The sequence below is a fragment of the Phascolarctos cinereus genome, unplaced genomic scaffold (genome assembly GCF_003287225.1).
Source record: "Phascolarctos cinereus isolate Bilbo 61053 unplaced genomic scaffold, phaCin_HiC Scaffold_4;HRSCAF=312, whole genome shotgun sequence".
NCBI classification, from domain to species: domain Eukaryota; kingdom Metazoa; phylum Chordata; class Mammalia; order Diprotodontia; family Phascolarctidae; genus Phascolarctos; species Phascolarctos cinereus.
In genome coordinates this window covers 246,937,116-246,953,030 of record NW_027555847.1, presented here as the reverse complement: position 1 = coordinate 246,953,030, position 15,915 = coordinate 246,937,116, and the positions used below count along the sequence as shown (strand labels likewise).

Below are 15,915 nucleotides of genomic sequence, written 5' to 3'. Positions count from 1 at the left end.
TGAAATAATGGATAGTCATTGCATTGATCAAAGTACTTACAACTTTCAAAATTGTTTGTTCGGTATTGTTACCGAACAAATTCTTCTTATGGTGGTTCTCATTTCATTCTTCATCAACTCATAAAAGTCTTCAAAATTGTTCATTTTTATATAAATTCTTTTTTCTGGTACTCTCCACTTCCTAGAAGACTATTATTCTGAAATGAGAAAATAGATGATTTCAAATAGACATGGAAAGACTTGTATGAACAGACTCACAGTAATTAGTTGTGATTTGGGGCATTTTTTTCATATGGCTATAGTCTCCAGAACTCTTATTTTATCTACAATTCCATTTTTAATCTTTTACTTTCCTTTTTCTAGGTGCTCTTGTTTTCAAGCCATTTTTAGGCTGAGGATATGCTTATACTTGCTCAGTTACTCTCTTCTGGCTTTCCCTCTTGCACACTCTTGAAATGTTATTTCTTCATAGTGTTAAGTGTATCCAGTTTATTCTTATCTACAACCTCAATTCCTTATGTGCTTCCCCTTCCAGTACTCTTGAATGGGTGTGGTCAAGTCCTGTTTGGTTGTGCCTCACTTTCCTATGTTCTTACTGTTGCTCTCCACTTCCATTGGTATGATTGTAATCTGAGTGCAGGGTGGCCTTTGGAGGGAGCTGTATACTTAGCTGTCCCTGATCATGGTGCTGCCATGATCTTCCACCTCCAGTGGACCTTTTTTGGTTGAAGGCTGCCATTCTTGTCTCTTTCCCTCCAACAGGGGCCTTCACTGACATAGCAATTCTCTTTCTATCCCTGTTTAGCTTTTCCTGATCAAGGAGCTACATATTCTCATTTCCCGCTACGGATTCCACAGTAGGAATATTGCCATGGTCTTCTGTTTCCTACCTGAGGCTTCCCGAGTTAGGGCAGTGTCTCAGGCTTACCCATTGGGAGGTTATCTGCTCTTCTTCTGGCTTCTTAAGCAAGACCCAGATTTTTAAAAATTGCAACAGGCTTGAAGGACGATGATAATTCTGACATTTATATAGCGCTTTTACATCTGTCAAGCACCTTACATACATTATAATAATATCCGATTTTTAATAGTGCTTTGAGGTTTACATAGTACATTTTTATCTCTCATTTGATTGGAAAACTTATGAGGTGGACACTTATTATCCTTATTTTACAAATGAGGAACTGAGCCTGTAGGCAGTTAAGTGATTTATCCAGGGTCCCATAGATATTATTGCGTGTCTGAGGCAAGATCTGAATACATGTTCTAGCAATCAATCATACTCTAGTAGACAGGAGTTGAGATGACCAGAAAGTAGCACTAAAGAGATATGCCCATTTATTAGTAGCAAGGAACACTTCCCAACATCCGTAAGCTACCACAGCTTCCTAGCAGATTGTCAAAAGGCCAGCAAATCAACATTCAGCTGAGACCCCCTAAGAGTCACTGAGACCAAACGAGGCCAATAGAGCAATACAATGATATCACAAGAAGACATTACTGCTTCTGTATAGTAGAGGTATAAGTTGCTCCTTCATATGTATGACCAGTCCATATGTGTTCTCTATGTGTTTGCCCTTCATGTATGATCCCTATGTGTTCTCATTCTCCTTATTGATGGGATGTTATGTGTGGAAGACTGTGCCTTAGGTTTATGGGGAAAATGTCCTATTGTAACTGCGATTGCTATGTTATTTATTTAAATGCCTTTGCTCAGCCAGGTGTAGTAGCACATACCTGTAACCCTTGCTACCAGGGAGCCTGAGAATGGTAGCTCACTTGAGCTTAGGAGTTCTGAGCTGAAGTAGGTCTAAATGTATTTGGAGTTGTAATCCATAGTGCACACAGAAAACTGATTTACCATTGCATGTGTTTATTGGAGCTGATGGTGTGCTAGAAAGACTTACACTCATTAATATTCACAATCAAATTTTGTTGACTATTCAGTAATACAAATATCAACCCCTCTAGGAAAAAAAAAAAAAGAAAACCCAAACCACCAATCTGATCCCTGAAGGTCCCAGTAAGCATGTCTCATACTGATGCTTATGATACAGTTCGTTTTCTACGCAGCTAGAGGTTATGTGTATCCCTTTGAGATGTCATTCATTCTGGTTAGTCTCTGTCAATCAGCACTGTCTTTAGTGAACCTGGAACAGTTCTGTTCCATGTTCTATTCTAGAACAGTCTGTCCTAGTCTTTATTCAGGAGCAAGGCTGATGGCTGGGTCCTCCAGTAGATTTTTATGGTTCTGACAAAGGACATTTACATGTTACACCTAAGTTCTGATTGGTGATCAATTATCTAAGCTTATGATGAAAGGAAACCATTAATCAGAGCTTTAGTTTCCTAATGTGATTGTCAAAGATTTATCAGTTGTTTACCAGATCTGAGATACACATATGTATTTACCAAATCTGGGTGACACACACATCATTAGTGATTGTTTACCAGATTTGGGGATCACACACACACATCGTTACCGAACTATGCACAAGTGCTCATCTTGTGACAGAGAAACAACTTACATAAACAAATACTTAGTCATAAAGAGGCTTGGGACAAAAGGGAGTCCCTCCTTAAGTAGCATACTCATTCTCATTATAAGAGCTCACACTAAGTCTGACAGTGTGGAGGGTATGGAGAGCCCCTGGGAGTGGAGGGCCACCAGGCTGCTTAAGAAGGAGCAAACTGGCCCTGTCAAAAACAGAACAGATCAAAGCTCCCCTACTTGGTAGTGGGATTGATCCTACAAATGACCACTGTACTTCAAGCCTGGGCCAGATAGATGTTTTGTTGTTTCGTTGTGTCTGACTCTTTGTGACCCTATTTGGGGTTTTCTTGGCAAAGATACTGAAGTGGTTTGCCATCTCCTTCTCCAGCTCATTTTACAGAAAAGGAAACTGAGGCAAACAGGGTTAAGTGACTTGCTCAGGGTCACACAGCTAGTAAGTGAGGCCAGATTTGAACTCAGGAAGATGAGTCTTCTCAATTTCAGGCCCAGCACTCTATCCATGATGCCACTTAGCTGCCTAGCTGGGTGAGGTATGAAGACACAGTCTCAAAAAAATTTAAAAAAAATTTTTTTGCTTTCAACTAATTGTTTTTTTGCTGACTTGAGAAAAAGTAAACATATTGGTAGAGACATATTAGTTGTGATTTTGAGTGAATGTTGCACCAGAGAGTACCTTGAGTCTGAGATAGTTATTCTGAGTCAAGTGTCAGAGGGAGTTGCTACAAATGGTGCTACATACATACATATACACATATATACATGCATACACATATATACGTGGGTGTATGTGTATATATCATATTATATGAGGATATATGTGCATGTGTGTATGTGTAGAATGAGAGAGAGACAGACATACAGACAGATAGACTGAGAGACAGATAACATGTATATTTTTGGTTACACAGTATGTAGCATTGTGGTTTTCCTCAGCTAGATGGTACAGGAAAATGGAAAGGATCGGAAAATGTCTTCTGTTAAATCACACAAGTTCTGCCAAGTTGTCAGAAATATGTAGGCAGAACAAAAAAAAAAGTTCACCTAAGAGTGCAGACAAGAGACTGTGAGTGGTGCCAAAGAAACTTGGACAGGAAAGTTTCTTCAGGCAAGATTTTTCTGGTACAATGATAACTGAGATTTTAAAAAGAGTCAATTGTAGAGGGGCCCAGGTTCTTCTTGACAAAGAATTTATTCATGTGATTTCCCTACAAAAAGGCAGAACAGACTCAGAAACCTTCAAGCCTCAGGAGACCATTTGTCAGAGTTTTGGCACTGCATACTACTGTGCTCCATTCTGTCACATTAAGTCATCAGGTAACAAAATAACTAGAACAGCAAGTCATCTGCAAGCTTTAGTTAGTGGAGCAAGCTTTCTGGACCACCATGTGGCCTCGGAGGTGTGGAGTGATCCATGGTGCAGCAGATGTAGCAGAAGATGGTGTTTCCTCCTACTCCACTATATAAACTGTTAATCTCTCTCGTGTGATTGGGTCACACATTTGTCAGACTTAGATATACTTATGTATGGACTCAGAGAAGGTACCAGTGGAGTTCAACCACTACCTGTGGGGTTATGGCATGGAGAGTTCTTCAAATCAAATGATTTTGCAGGCTTGTACAGCTATTTGATTTGCCTTAGCAAGCTACCCTTCCCAGCCCTGAGCCTGTAGGGAGATCATACTGTTAGTTCCCATTGTCTGTAGGGAGGGGTGGCTCTAAGTGGTATAACCTTTGATGTCCTCTACTTGCTCAGAATGTACTCCCTTCCTCACCCTACCTCTTCTAATCCCTTACTCCCTTCAAAGCCCAGCCTTCCAACCCTCCTCCAACTAGTACCTCTCTTCCTGAAGTTACCTGGCTTGACTGAATGTAAGCCCCCTGAAGGCAGGAATTGCTTTTCATCTGGGCCTTTTTATCCCCAACACCTAACACAAGTGCCTTTTACATATTAGGTACTTAGTACTTTTTTTTTCTTTTCTTTTTTTTTTCACTCAGTACATTCTTGTTGAATAGACTTGATCTCTCCAGTCTCTGAGTGTCCATTTTCTTGTCTGAAAAATGGGAACAGTAATACGTGCACTACCTACTTCACAGGATTGTTGTGAGGATTAAATGAAAACTGTGTAGCTGAAAACTTTGTAACGGTGAAATGCTATCTAACTATAAAATATTACTATCATTCCATAACTCAGTGTCTTCTTACTGTCTACCAGAAAAAGTCTGAACTCTTTCCTTCCCATTTCCATCTCACTGATTCATTCATTTATTCAATAAACATCTAGTAAGTGCCTATATACATACATATATGTATATATGCACCTATATGTGTATATGTGTATATACACACATATATTTATGCACATGTATGTATGTGTACATATACACATACATACATACATGTACATAAATATATGTCTATATGTGCATACATATGTGTGTATATGTATGTGTGTGTGTGTGTATGCCAGACAATGGAGATAGCAAGAGAAAAAAGGAAACTGTCCCCACGATCTTGCATTTTTAGTTAGGGAAAATAGCATGAACACCAATGGGTAAATACGAAATACAGAATAAGTTTGACATTCTCAGTCCCTGAAAATTGGGTTTCAGCTATTTTTCCAAGTTTATTGTATATCACACTCCTTCCCACATCCTAAGCTCCAGCTGAATTGGCCAATAGCTGTTTCCTGTGTAGGACATTCCATTTACCATTTTCATGCCTTTGAGTAAGCTGTGTCCCCATGCCTAGTACACATTCCCTTCTTACTTCCATCTCGTAGAATCACTCACTTCTAGAAATCCAGAAATACAAACAAAAATATATGCACTGATACTCCAGTCAACGTGTTCTATGCTTTTCTTCCTCTGGACCTTTGTTCATATTGTTTCACTTGCCTGGATTGTCCTCTTCCTAACCTTTGATCTATGTGTAAAGTGTGTGGGTGTGGGTGGGTGTGGGTGTGGGTGTGTGTTTGTTTTCCGTGTAAGTTATATCATGTCCACATGAGGCTGTATAAATGTAATTGGAGGAAGGCATGGATAGATATCTCTGGAATCTTTCCCATTTCTCTCCCAGGGAAATTTTGATCTGACCTGAAAGGGAACAGTAGAAGGGTCCATGAAACTGGCCACATTGTTTTCCTCTGAGAGGGTTGGGGGGTATGAGACTAGAATTCTCTCTCTCCCATTGTCTTATATATTATTAGTCTAGGAGAATGATTCTTATTTTTAGGTTCAAGCACTCCTAAATTGATTAATTACTTTTTGTACCTAGTATAAAGGTTCTGGTTTTTTCAGTTAAGATGTATCCTCACATGATTCAAGTACCAGGGTTAAATATCCACCCTTAAATCTGTGACATCAGTGAACTGGGCTAGAGAGGCCATTCTTTGGAGCAGATGAAGATATTTCCCGCTAGGTTCTAATTCACTGTGGAGAAGCTTGAAGAACCTAATTCTGGCCATGTACAAGGGCTTACTTTGTGTGATGGATAACACCTCTAACTGCTACTAACTCAGAATGAGTTAGCTCTTGGAATCCTCTTTCCTTATTTGGGCTACAAGTGAGGCATGACTAATTTGAGCTGTCTCCCAAGATCTGGGCCAGTGAGGTGTAATATATACTGGAAGTCAGGAAGATATGAGTTCAGATCTTACCTTGGACCCCTCCTAGCCCTGGCCAAATCACTTTTTTCTTTCAGCCTCAGTTCCTTCATCTGCAAAATGGGGATAATAATAAAATTAGCCTTGCAGGATTATTGTGATGATCAAAAGATGTAACACCTGTAAAGAGCTATACACACCTTAAAGTGATATGTTTGTGCTAGTTCTTGTTATTATTCAATCATACCTCCATGCATTTGGAGCACATAGCAACTACAGCCTGTGCCCCACCTAGGCAAGCCTGAGAGTGTATTGGGGTGCATCTTTTGCATTTCATTTCCTAAGTGACTGAGAAGTAGCCCTAAGATGGACATGTTCAGGTGCTGACTTTGTGAATTCTGAAAGGTCTAGACTAGAGTTTTCTGGCTATGGCAACAGTAGCACTAATATCCATCAGGATGGTTCTGGTTGATGTCAAGTGAAACAGCTGCACTAGGAGTGGATGAAGGACAGGTAGATGCAGAAAAACAGCCACCCAAGGCAGAAGGTAATTTCAGGGAGCCTGACCGGTCAAGGCAGAGAGATGTTCTGGCCATGGACTCAAGAAAGGACTTCCAGGACCTGAAGTTTTGAGTTCTCCCTTTGCCATACATAGTTCCTACTATTATTGTTCCTCGCTACTACTGTGCTCTAATTGTAAGTCCATTCTTCCCATGGACCCTGTGTGTATTTGTGGGAAAATACGCTCCATGTTATGGGGAGGGAAGAAGGGCATGCTTTTGTAACTACTATTCTTGCTATGCCATTTCAATAAAAGCCTTTGCTAAAAAGCAAATTGGACCTACTAACTGATTGTTATAATGGGAAGCACACTAGGTGGGGCTCAGGAGCTATAGTGGTAGGAATAACCATCCTCAAGATGGTTATCCCTAGAACATGAGGCAGCCGTGAGTCCTCTGTGCAAGTTTGGGAAGGATACACAGAGGGAATTACACATTACACAGCTAAAACAAATCCTAAAGTGCACACACACACGTATATCCGTTGCTGCATTGTTAGTATCAGACTGCAGACACCATAAGTACTGGGACTATGCCTTATCCAAACTGTGTATGTTCTCTGGCATATGCCCTATACGTAATGGGAATCTAATAAATGTTCATTTTGCTTTCCAACTTTGGGTTTTTATGTACTGGATTTTCATAAATGGAGGCATGCCTATTTCAGAAACTTGGGGCTTTTTCCCCCAAATTGAACATTGTTTTCTTGAATATGCTTTTACACAGTGGTTATTCCTGTAAACTCTATTCATCTGTTTGTGAAGATGAAGTGCATTCATACCTGTTACTATGCTCAGATGGATTTTGAGATGAGAGAAGTCTTTGACATGGAGGTCTCCCAATGGAGACCACCTAATTGTCAGTTTCTAATCTGTTTTTCAAGAAAGGTTCAGACTCCTTTGTCTGTAGCTGACAGGTATGTAATTGATGTCTTGTCAATTTCAAAGAGTCTTCACTTACACACCTGCCCCTATGGAAGAGCTGAGATGCTCATCTCTAAAATCCAGGATGAAAAAAGACCTTTGTAGTTTTTCCCCATTTCAAGATCACTGCTGCACACATTGGAATGAGAGAGAATTTAAATTTGAACCGGATCCCTCCCAAATTCCCTTTGCCTCTACAGGCAAAAAGGGTTGTAAAATGTCTTTGGTAGCCATTGCCCAAGACTCTACCTGGCTTCATCCTACTATCTATTTGTTATATTTGGGAGAGATAGAGAATGCTAGAATTTGAACTTTTTTCTAGGAGGTGGGGAGTGGCAGTGCCGAAGTATGAGTGTGGACCCTGGGAGTGACTAATTGACTTTGTAGACCCATTGTGATCCAGGAGCAGATGGACAAGTCACTGCATGGATATTTCTGCTTCTATTTCTAAATATGTTCAGTCTTCTGCAGATAGGACTGACACTCAGAGGATTTGCATCAGGCAGGAGGAATGAATGAATTATAAGCTTTTTCCATATGTTCTTTTTACCCTGTAGGACTTAAGTCATCTGATGGTGTATCGAATGCAGAGCAAGCTGACTCTGCAACTCCAGATTGTTTCTCCCTCAAACTTTTAACTACTACCATGCTCAAGGTTATGTGTGTGCTTTTTGGCCGAATTTCAGCCAGGAGGATATGGTGTTGGAGAAGGAATGAGGAATTCTTCTTGTTGTATTAGTGACATGTGGCTCCAAGGCTATATAACATTTTGGAGCCCTTTGGGGGCAACTGAAATGATCCAGGCTGTATCATTAAAGGCAGTTCCCTGGGCTCTCTTCCAGCTTCATCTCCAGGGGTGCCATTGTGGGTGAATGGAGGTCAAATGACAGAGGAGGTCTCCTTCCAAACTAATCAACATATCTGTACTCTGTAGCCCTGCCATCCATCCTCTACTACTATAGCTGGACTTCTAGCTTCATCTCCTTGAGGAATATCAGCATTTGTTTTAGTACACGGTGTGATTGGGCCCTGGGCCAGCATTCTTTCAATGCTCCCCTGACAGACAAAATTATTAGGTCAGTTTGTAACCCAGTGCATTGTACCTGGAGACTACTATGAAGGAGCTATAACTTACCGTAATGTGGATTTCTCCTTCCAACAATGATCAAGCAAGATGTCAGTATTATGAAAAGCTGCCTGGATCAGTAGATAGCATGATGGATGTGCAGTCGGGATACCTGGCTTTGACTGTGGACCTATAGGAATGGCTTTTCACCTCTAAAGAGCCTTCATTTTCCTCATCTGTAAAGTAATACTTATACTACCTGCTTCAAAAAGTTATTGTTGAGAAATAAGCTTTGCACACTGTAATTTCTGATCAGATATCTTCCAAAGGAACTGTATGAATGAGAGTTATTATTTCTACAGACTTGATTTCCCCTCTGTCCTCCAATATCTTTGAAAAAGGATAAAGGTAAATTTAAAAACAAAGTCATTTTTTCATTGTAACTATGCAGTATAATGGTTAGAACACTGGGCCTGGAGTCAAGAAGACCTGAATTCAAATCTGGCCTCAAACACTTACTACCTGTGTAACCCTGGGCAAGTCATTTAACACTATCTGCCTCAGTTTATATAATATAAAATGGAGACCATAATAACACCTACCTCTTGGGGTTGCTGTGAGGATCAAATGATATAATATTTGTAAAGGTGTGAACTGCATATAGTAGGTACTTAATAATACTTATTTCCTCCCTTCATTATTGTTTTAAGTAGTATACTTTTAATAAAGGCAATTAGATGGTACAGTGGATAGAGCACCAGATCTGGAGTCAGGAAGACCTGAATTCAAATATGGCCTTAGACGCTTCCAAGCTGGGCAACCCTGGGCAAATCATCTAATCCTGCTTGCCTCAGTTTCCTCATCTGTAAAATGAGCTGGAGAAGGAAATGGCAATCCACTCCAGTATCTTTGCCAAGAAAACCTCAGATGGGATCGCAGAGAGTCAGGCATGGCTGAAATGACTAAATATAGAATGGGGGAAGAGGTAGAACAAGAAAGGAGAAGACTTGTTCTATTTGTAGCAGCAAAGGGTAGAAACAGTCATTGAACATTTATTAACCAGCTACTATGTGCCAGGCAGCAAAGGACAAGTCCCTGCCCTCAAGAAGCTTACAATCTGAAGGTGAAAGACAACATTTTGTATGTTCCTTTTGTAAGGAGGCAGAAATTGAAGAGATTAAGCTTGATGTGAGGCAGAGCCCTTTTCAGTTTTAGGCTACATCTGCATAAGACAGACCCTCCCCTCCCCATTTCTTTTTGTTTTTTCCCTTTGGTGCCTCACATCTGCATGAGAGAATGAAATGGATTTAAGGTTTTAAAACTAGAGAATCCCAAACCTTCAGAGCAGTTTAATAATTATCAGACAATTATTTGGTCTGTAGCCTAATCTTTAGAGAATGAAAATGGAAGCATGTGGAATAATCACCATAAGGTAGGCTGAGGCTTATGATCTAGGTGTCAAACTCAAATAGAAATTGAACCTCTAAACTGTACATAAGGATTCCATTGGGCTGCATATGGACTTAGAAAACCATATGTTAACATTATCTATGTTCTATTGTATTTTTACTTATTAAATGTTTCCCAATTTTTAATTCAGTTCTGGCCAAATTTGGGAGTATTGAGGATTACTCACGTGATACCTCTGACATAGGGGATCAAGCCCCAGGCCAGGAAAGGCAATCCAAAGAAAAGACTAAGGTTAAAAGAATTATCCAGATGGGAAAGTGCTATTCTTTGTTCTAAAGGTCTTGGCACTTGGCACTGAAAAATCTCCTACTAGGAGATAATAAGCTTCAGGAATATCCAGACTTTGAGGAAACAAAACAGGGGAGGCATTTTGGGTCCTAGAATGAGGGTTTTTCTGCCTTTTCTAAAAATACTGGGTTGGGGGGGAGGGCTATAGGCTTTAAGCAGAGTGGGGGGAGGAGAAAGGGAGAGAGAAGACAAAGTGGGGGGAGGGGGAACATATATACTACATACGTGGGAACTATGTGTCCAGCAGAGACAATAAGACTGGGGCCCTGAAAGACATCAGCTGTCCCATCTGTGTATTCATGTGTTCTCCATGTGTGTGCCCCTCCAGACTTGTGATCTGGCCACATGTCTGACCCTTCATCCACTGCGTCCCAAGCCATCACCAGTTGTCCTGACTTTTGTCTTGCCACTGGACTTCAATAATTCAGGAAGAGAGAGTGAGGCTGATGACTGCGCAACTCTGCCTCCCTTAAATTCAATTCACTCAAAAGTCAAGATATCACCCCATGATGTCTTCTTTGAAAACAGATGAACAACCACAGCCACCACCAGCACCACAACGTGTGTCCCCCTTTTCCCACTGATGCGTGTTTTGTGGAAGAGTGCACCCCAGGTTTATTGGGGGAATGCTTTATTGCTACTTTTCTTATTGTATTAAATGCCTTTGCTTTGAACTAATTGTACTCTCTGCTATTAAAATAAATGCATCCACTGGGGCTCATGAGCTATTGATTTAGGCCATGTGGATCTACAGAACACCTTGAACCTGGAGCTGACCTCTCTATCCCGGGCAACTTGCCCTGTGAGGTGGGTGGGGTTAACAGGCAAGATATAAAGAAAAGTTTCCCAATCCTTGGGGGGATTTGAAAGTGGAATAGGTTGGTTGAGAAAATAGTGGACTCCCTAGAGGTCTTCCAGTGAAAGATGGATAACCACTTGGTGATGAGATTGTAGACGGGATTGTTAGTCCTTTTATTTGCCTTAGATATTATATTTCTCTATAAATATACTATAAAGCTATATATTGGTACAAACTGTAGGACTTACGAAGTGCTTTCACATATATTCTTTCATTTGATTATCACAAAAGCCTTATGAAGTAAGCAGCAGGTTCTACCTATCATACATGAGAGGGACTGGAACGGGGCTAGTGATTTCATTGATTCAGGGAATTCCTAGATGAGTAGATGCCTTCAGCCAGGACTCTGGTCTAGAACACTGAGTGCCCAAGGTGACTTGCCCAGAGACACACATTGGCAAAGGTGCTGTGTGAGAACCCAGGTCTTCTTGGCTCCAAGGCAGCTCTCTATCCAATATGTCATACTCATTCAACTATATTCTTCATATATTAAAAAAATTATACGTATTACATGTATGTATATATATATGTGTGTATATGTATATGTATATGTATATGTATATGTATATGTATATGTATATGTATATGTATATGTATATGTATATGTATATGTATATGTATATGTATATGTATGTGTATGTGTATGTGTATACGTATGTGTATGTGTATACGTATACGTATATGTATATGTATATGTATATGTATATGTATATGTATATGTATATGTATATGTATATGTATATGTATATGTATATGTATATGTATATGTATATGTATATGTATATGTATATGTATATGTATATATAAAAGCTCTCAGGGAGCTTAAGTGCCTTCCTTAAGATCAAATGGGCAGTGAAGTGGTAGTGGATAGAGTGCAGTGCCTGAAGTCAGAAAGACTCTTCTTCCTGAGTTCAAATCTGGCCTCAGAAACTTACCAGTTGTGTGACCATAGGCAAGTCACTTAACCCTGTTTGCCTCAGTTTCCTCATCTGCAAAATGAACTAGAGAAGGAAATGGCAAACCACTTCAGTATTTTTGTGAGAAAACTCCAACTGGGGTCATGAAGAGTTGACACTACTGAAAAGTGACTCAATAACAACAACATAATACCATGCAGATATTTCCAACTTGCTGCAATCAATTCATTAATTTATTCATTTATTTATAGAGTCAACAAAAAATATGAGCACCTACTACGTGCAGGGCACTGAAGTGAACAGGTTGCAAACAATGCCATACACATTGCCTGAGAGAAAAATGATAGGGATATTTATAGTAATCTATGAGAACAGAAAACTAGGTCATTTAGCCAGGAGATACAGACAAGGCTATGCTGGAGCCAGCACCTCCCAAGTATGATCTGATTGTTAAATTTTCAGTGTAAACCTCAGAAATCAGTGAATGCTACAAATCAGTGCCTTGTTAATTACTTTGCTTTTACTTTATTAGTATTATCCAGACTTAGAAAGCCATAGGAAAAATGTTTACACTTTAGATTAAACTTAAAAGTGTGGTGGTGTTCTTGAAAAGCCAGTTGTTAAACGCATACCAATGTGCCCTTGTAGAGAAGTCAACTAGTCTCAAATAATTTTTCATCTAGAACTGTGGTTTCATAGGTGATATAATTCAGCAACTTATCTGAAACTCACAGTTTTAGAGAGTTGTTTGGAAAACTGAGAGATTAAATAACTCACTCATGGTCACTGAAATTGTATGTCTCAGAGACAGGATTAAAATCCAGATCTTCCTCACTTTCAGGCTGGTCCACTATTCACTATATTATGCTGCCCCTCATTTTACTAATAATTTAATTGATGCTTAGAGATGTTAATTGACTTCCTCAAGTGTCATTGAGTCTGTGACAAAATCAGGACTAGAACCCAGGATTCTAAATTTTAGTAAAATCCCCTGACACCGTACTAGCTCTGTATGTGAGTGTTGATATACCAACCAATTGATACCAAGTTTGGAAAATGGGGGAGAAAATACATTCAAATTTCCAAACCTAGAAGGGGCCTTAAAGACTGCCTAGTCCATCATTTTACAGATGAGTCTCAGAGGAAAAAGGCTAGATAACGTCGAAAATCACAAGGTCACATAGCTATTAGTGGAAAAGCTGGGACTTGGCACCTTGTTCAATGTTTTCCATGGTCCCATGATACCGCATCTGCTTCTTTACTTGGTAGTTCTGAAAATGTCATGTCTCAGGCTCACAAAGGAAGAGCCAACATCTCATTTATCTTCTATTCCCATTTTCAACCAGTGAATTATACATGGTAAACACTTGATAAATATGCTTTAAAAGGAGAATACAGAGAGTCTGAGGTTGCCAATGTTGCCTGTCTATAGAAGGTCAAAATGAATTATTGGAATTGTGGTTAGAGTGCCCTCAATGGAGCACTAATTTGGTAACCTATGTGGTAAGCAGCACTTTTGATATCTTTCCAGGACATAACAAGTAATGACACTGAATCCCCTTGAAAACTCTCCTTGGAGTTTGTGGCAAAGATCCTCATCCAATTCAGTTCAGTTCAGTTTACATTATATGAGATCATCACATAAAAACTGGCTGAAGAAACTGGGGATGTCTAGCTTAGAAAGGTGAAGACTCAGTGGAACCGTGTCTGTATCTAGGCTTTGGAGGGCAGAATTGAAAGCAATAGATGGAAATTGCGAATGACAGATTTTGGTTTGGTCAAAGGGAAAACTTCTGAACAGTCAGGACCAACCAAAGATGGAATGAACTGCCTTAAGAGATACCTCCTCAATGGAAATCTTAAAGCTGAGGTCCCTTCTAACTCTGAGATTCTATGATTCTAAAATTTAATTCCATAAGCATTTAACAAATACCTGTCCCGTTCAAGGCTCTGGCTGAAGCTTAGGGATATAATGCTAAATACAACATAGACCTTGCTCTCAAGGATTTTATAATTTAATAGCCATGGAGAAGGCCAAGGACAAATAACCAAGATACAAGGGAAAATGAGATTGAAGCAAAGGCAAAATGTTATGAAAATTTGTGGAGGGAGAGATCACAGGGGTGCAGTGGAAATCCCAACTTGGGATTGGAGTACCTGAGTTCAAATCCTGACTCTGTTACTTAGTATGTGTTACACCTTGGAAAAGTCACTTTACTTTTGTGAGACTGAGTCTCTACATCTATAAAATGAGGGAGTTGGATTAGATGACCTCTCAGGTCCTTCTGGCTTGTCTATGATCCTTTGGCTTTCAACGGTGGGGAGTGTCAGAGAAGGTTTCTCGGAATACAGGTGACATCTGAGTTGGACCTTAAAGGCTGGGAGGGTCTTCATGAGATGAAGATGATGTTGATCAGGGTATGTGTGTATGGGGGGAGGAGGGGGCCTGGGGAATAGGTCCAAGTATAAAAATAGCAGAAGACAGGTGATATAAAACAGTCCAATTAGACTGGAACATGTCGTTGTTGTTCAGTTGTTTCAGTCATGTCCAACTCTTTGTTCCCCCATTTGGGGTTTTCTTGGCAAAGACACTGGAGTGGTTTGCCGTTTCCTTCACCTCATTTTACGGATGAGGAAACTGAGGCAAACAGGCTCAGGATCATGCAGCTATTAAGTGTCAGAGGCCAGATTTGAACTCAGGAAGAGGAGTCTCCCTGATTCCAGGCCTGCTGCTCTATTCACTGAGCCACCTAGCTGCCCTGGATTGGAATATAGTATATAGGAAGAAGAGGATCTGTCCAATTTGTACTGGGGAGTTATACTCCCTTGTCCCAAACCTCTGATTCAGGATTTTTTTTCCTTTTGTTTCGCACATCTACACTTTTTATTCTAATGATTTTCATTTCTCATGTTTGTGTATGTATAGGATCATTTCATCAGTCTTCATCAGATGTCTTCCCAGGGAATCAAGAAATATAGCCTTTGTTATGGTAAAAATGAAAGCCTACCACACCTGTTCCCTGCACTTCTCTGAGGCCTCCCAGGGGGAAAAGGAGCCTTCCTTCTTGAATACTAGTATGGTGCATAATTATGTTTTCATCAACAGATGTTGAGCATGTGAGCTAATGAAGAACATGACAATACTCAGAACTGTAATGGCTAAGTCATGGGCACATCTGAAATGTCTTATTGACTGTCATTGGGAAGGAACCCAGGCTAATTGATTTGGGGTGTCCCCCAACCTCTCCTTCGCAAGTCAAGAAACATATGGATGCAAAGTAAATAGGATCTTGAGCTTGAGCTTCCTGGGGTAGGCCAGATGCTTTTCACAGGCCTCCACTGAAATTAAGAAGCTACATTTAGCAAGGTTACACTAGCCTGAGCTGCAAATGCCTGGGATAGGTACATTTCCCTCACTATTAGAGGTATTAATGGCTCATTTATCATATAGAGTAGATTGAAGATAGGGATACTAAAAATAAAAAAAGCCCTACAAGAAAGAAGCAAGGAATTTGGTTGCCCCAACTCAGCAGGACAAACAGCTGAAATCCTGTTTCAGGCAGCAGCCACCAGAGTGAATCAATCAAATAATAAGCATTTATTAAGCACCTGCTATGTGCCTAAGCATTGTGCTGGCTACTAGAGAGACAAAAACAACAAAAATACAAAATCCTTGCTCCCAAGGATTTCCCCAGAAAAGCAGGCTGGGGTCAGA

The 15,915-nt window shown here is 40.1% G+C and overlaps 1 protein-coding gene across 1 annotated transcript in view; it reads left to right on the top strand.

Annotated features, from left to right (window-relative positions):
* COMMD10 (COMM domain containing 10) overlaps positions 1 to 11,098 on the top strand; it is a 230,811-nt gene extending 219,713 nt beyond the window's left edge. Inside the window, exon 6 of the mRNA XM_078152972.1 lies at positions 10,753 to 11,098. Coding sequence (XP_078009098.1) covers positions 10,753 to 10,956 — 204 coding nt within the window. The 3' untranslated portion in view covers positions 10,957 to 11,098. The remainder of the gene's footprint in view (positions 1 to 10,752) is intronic.
* The last annotated feature ends 4,817 nt before the right edge of the window (positions 11,099 to 15,915 follow it).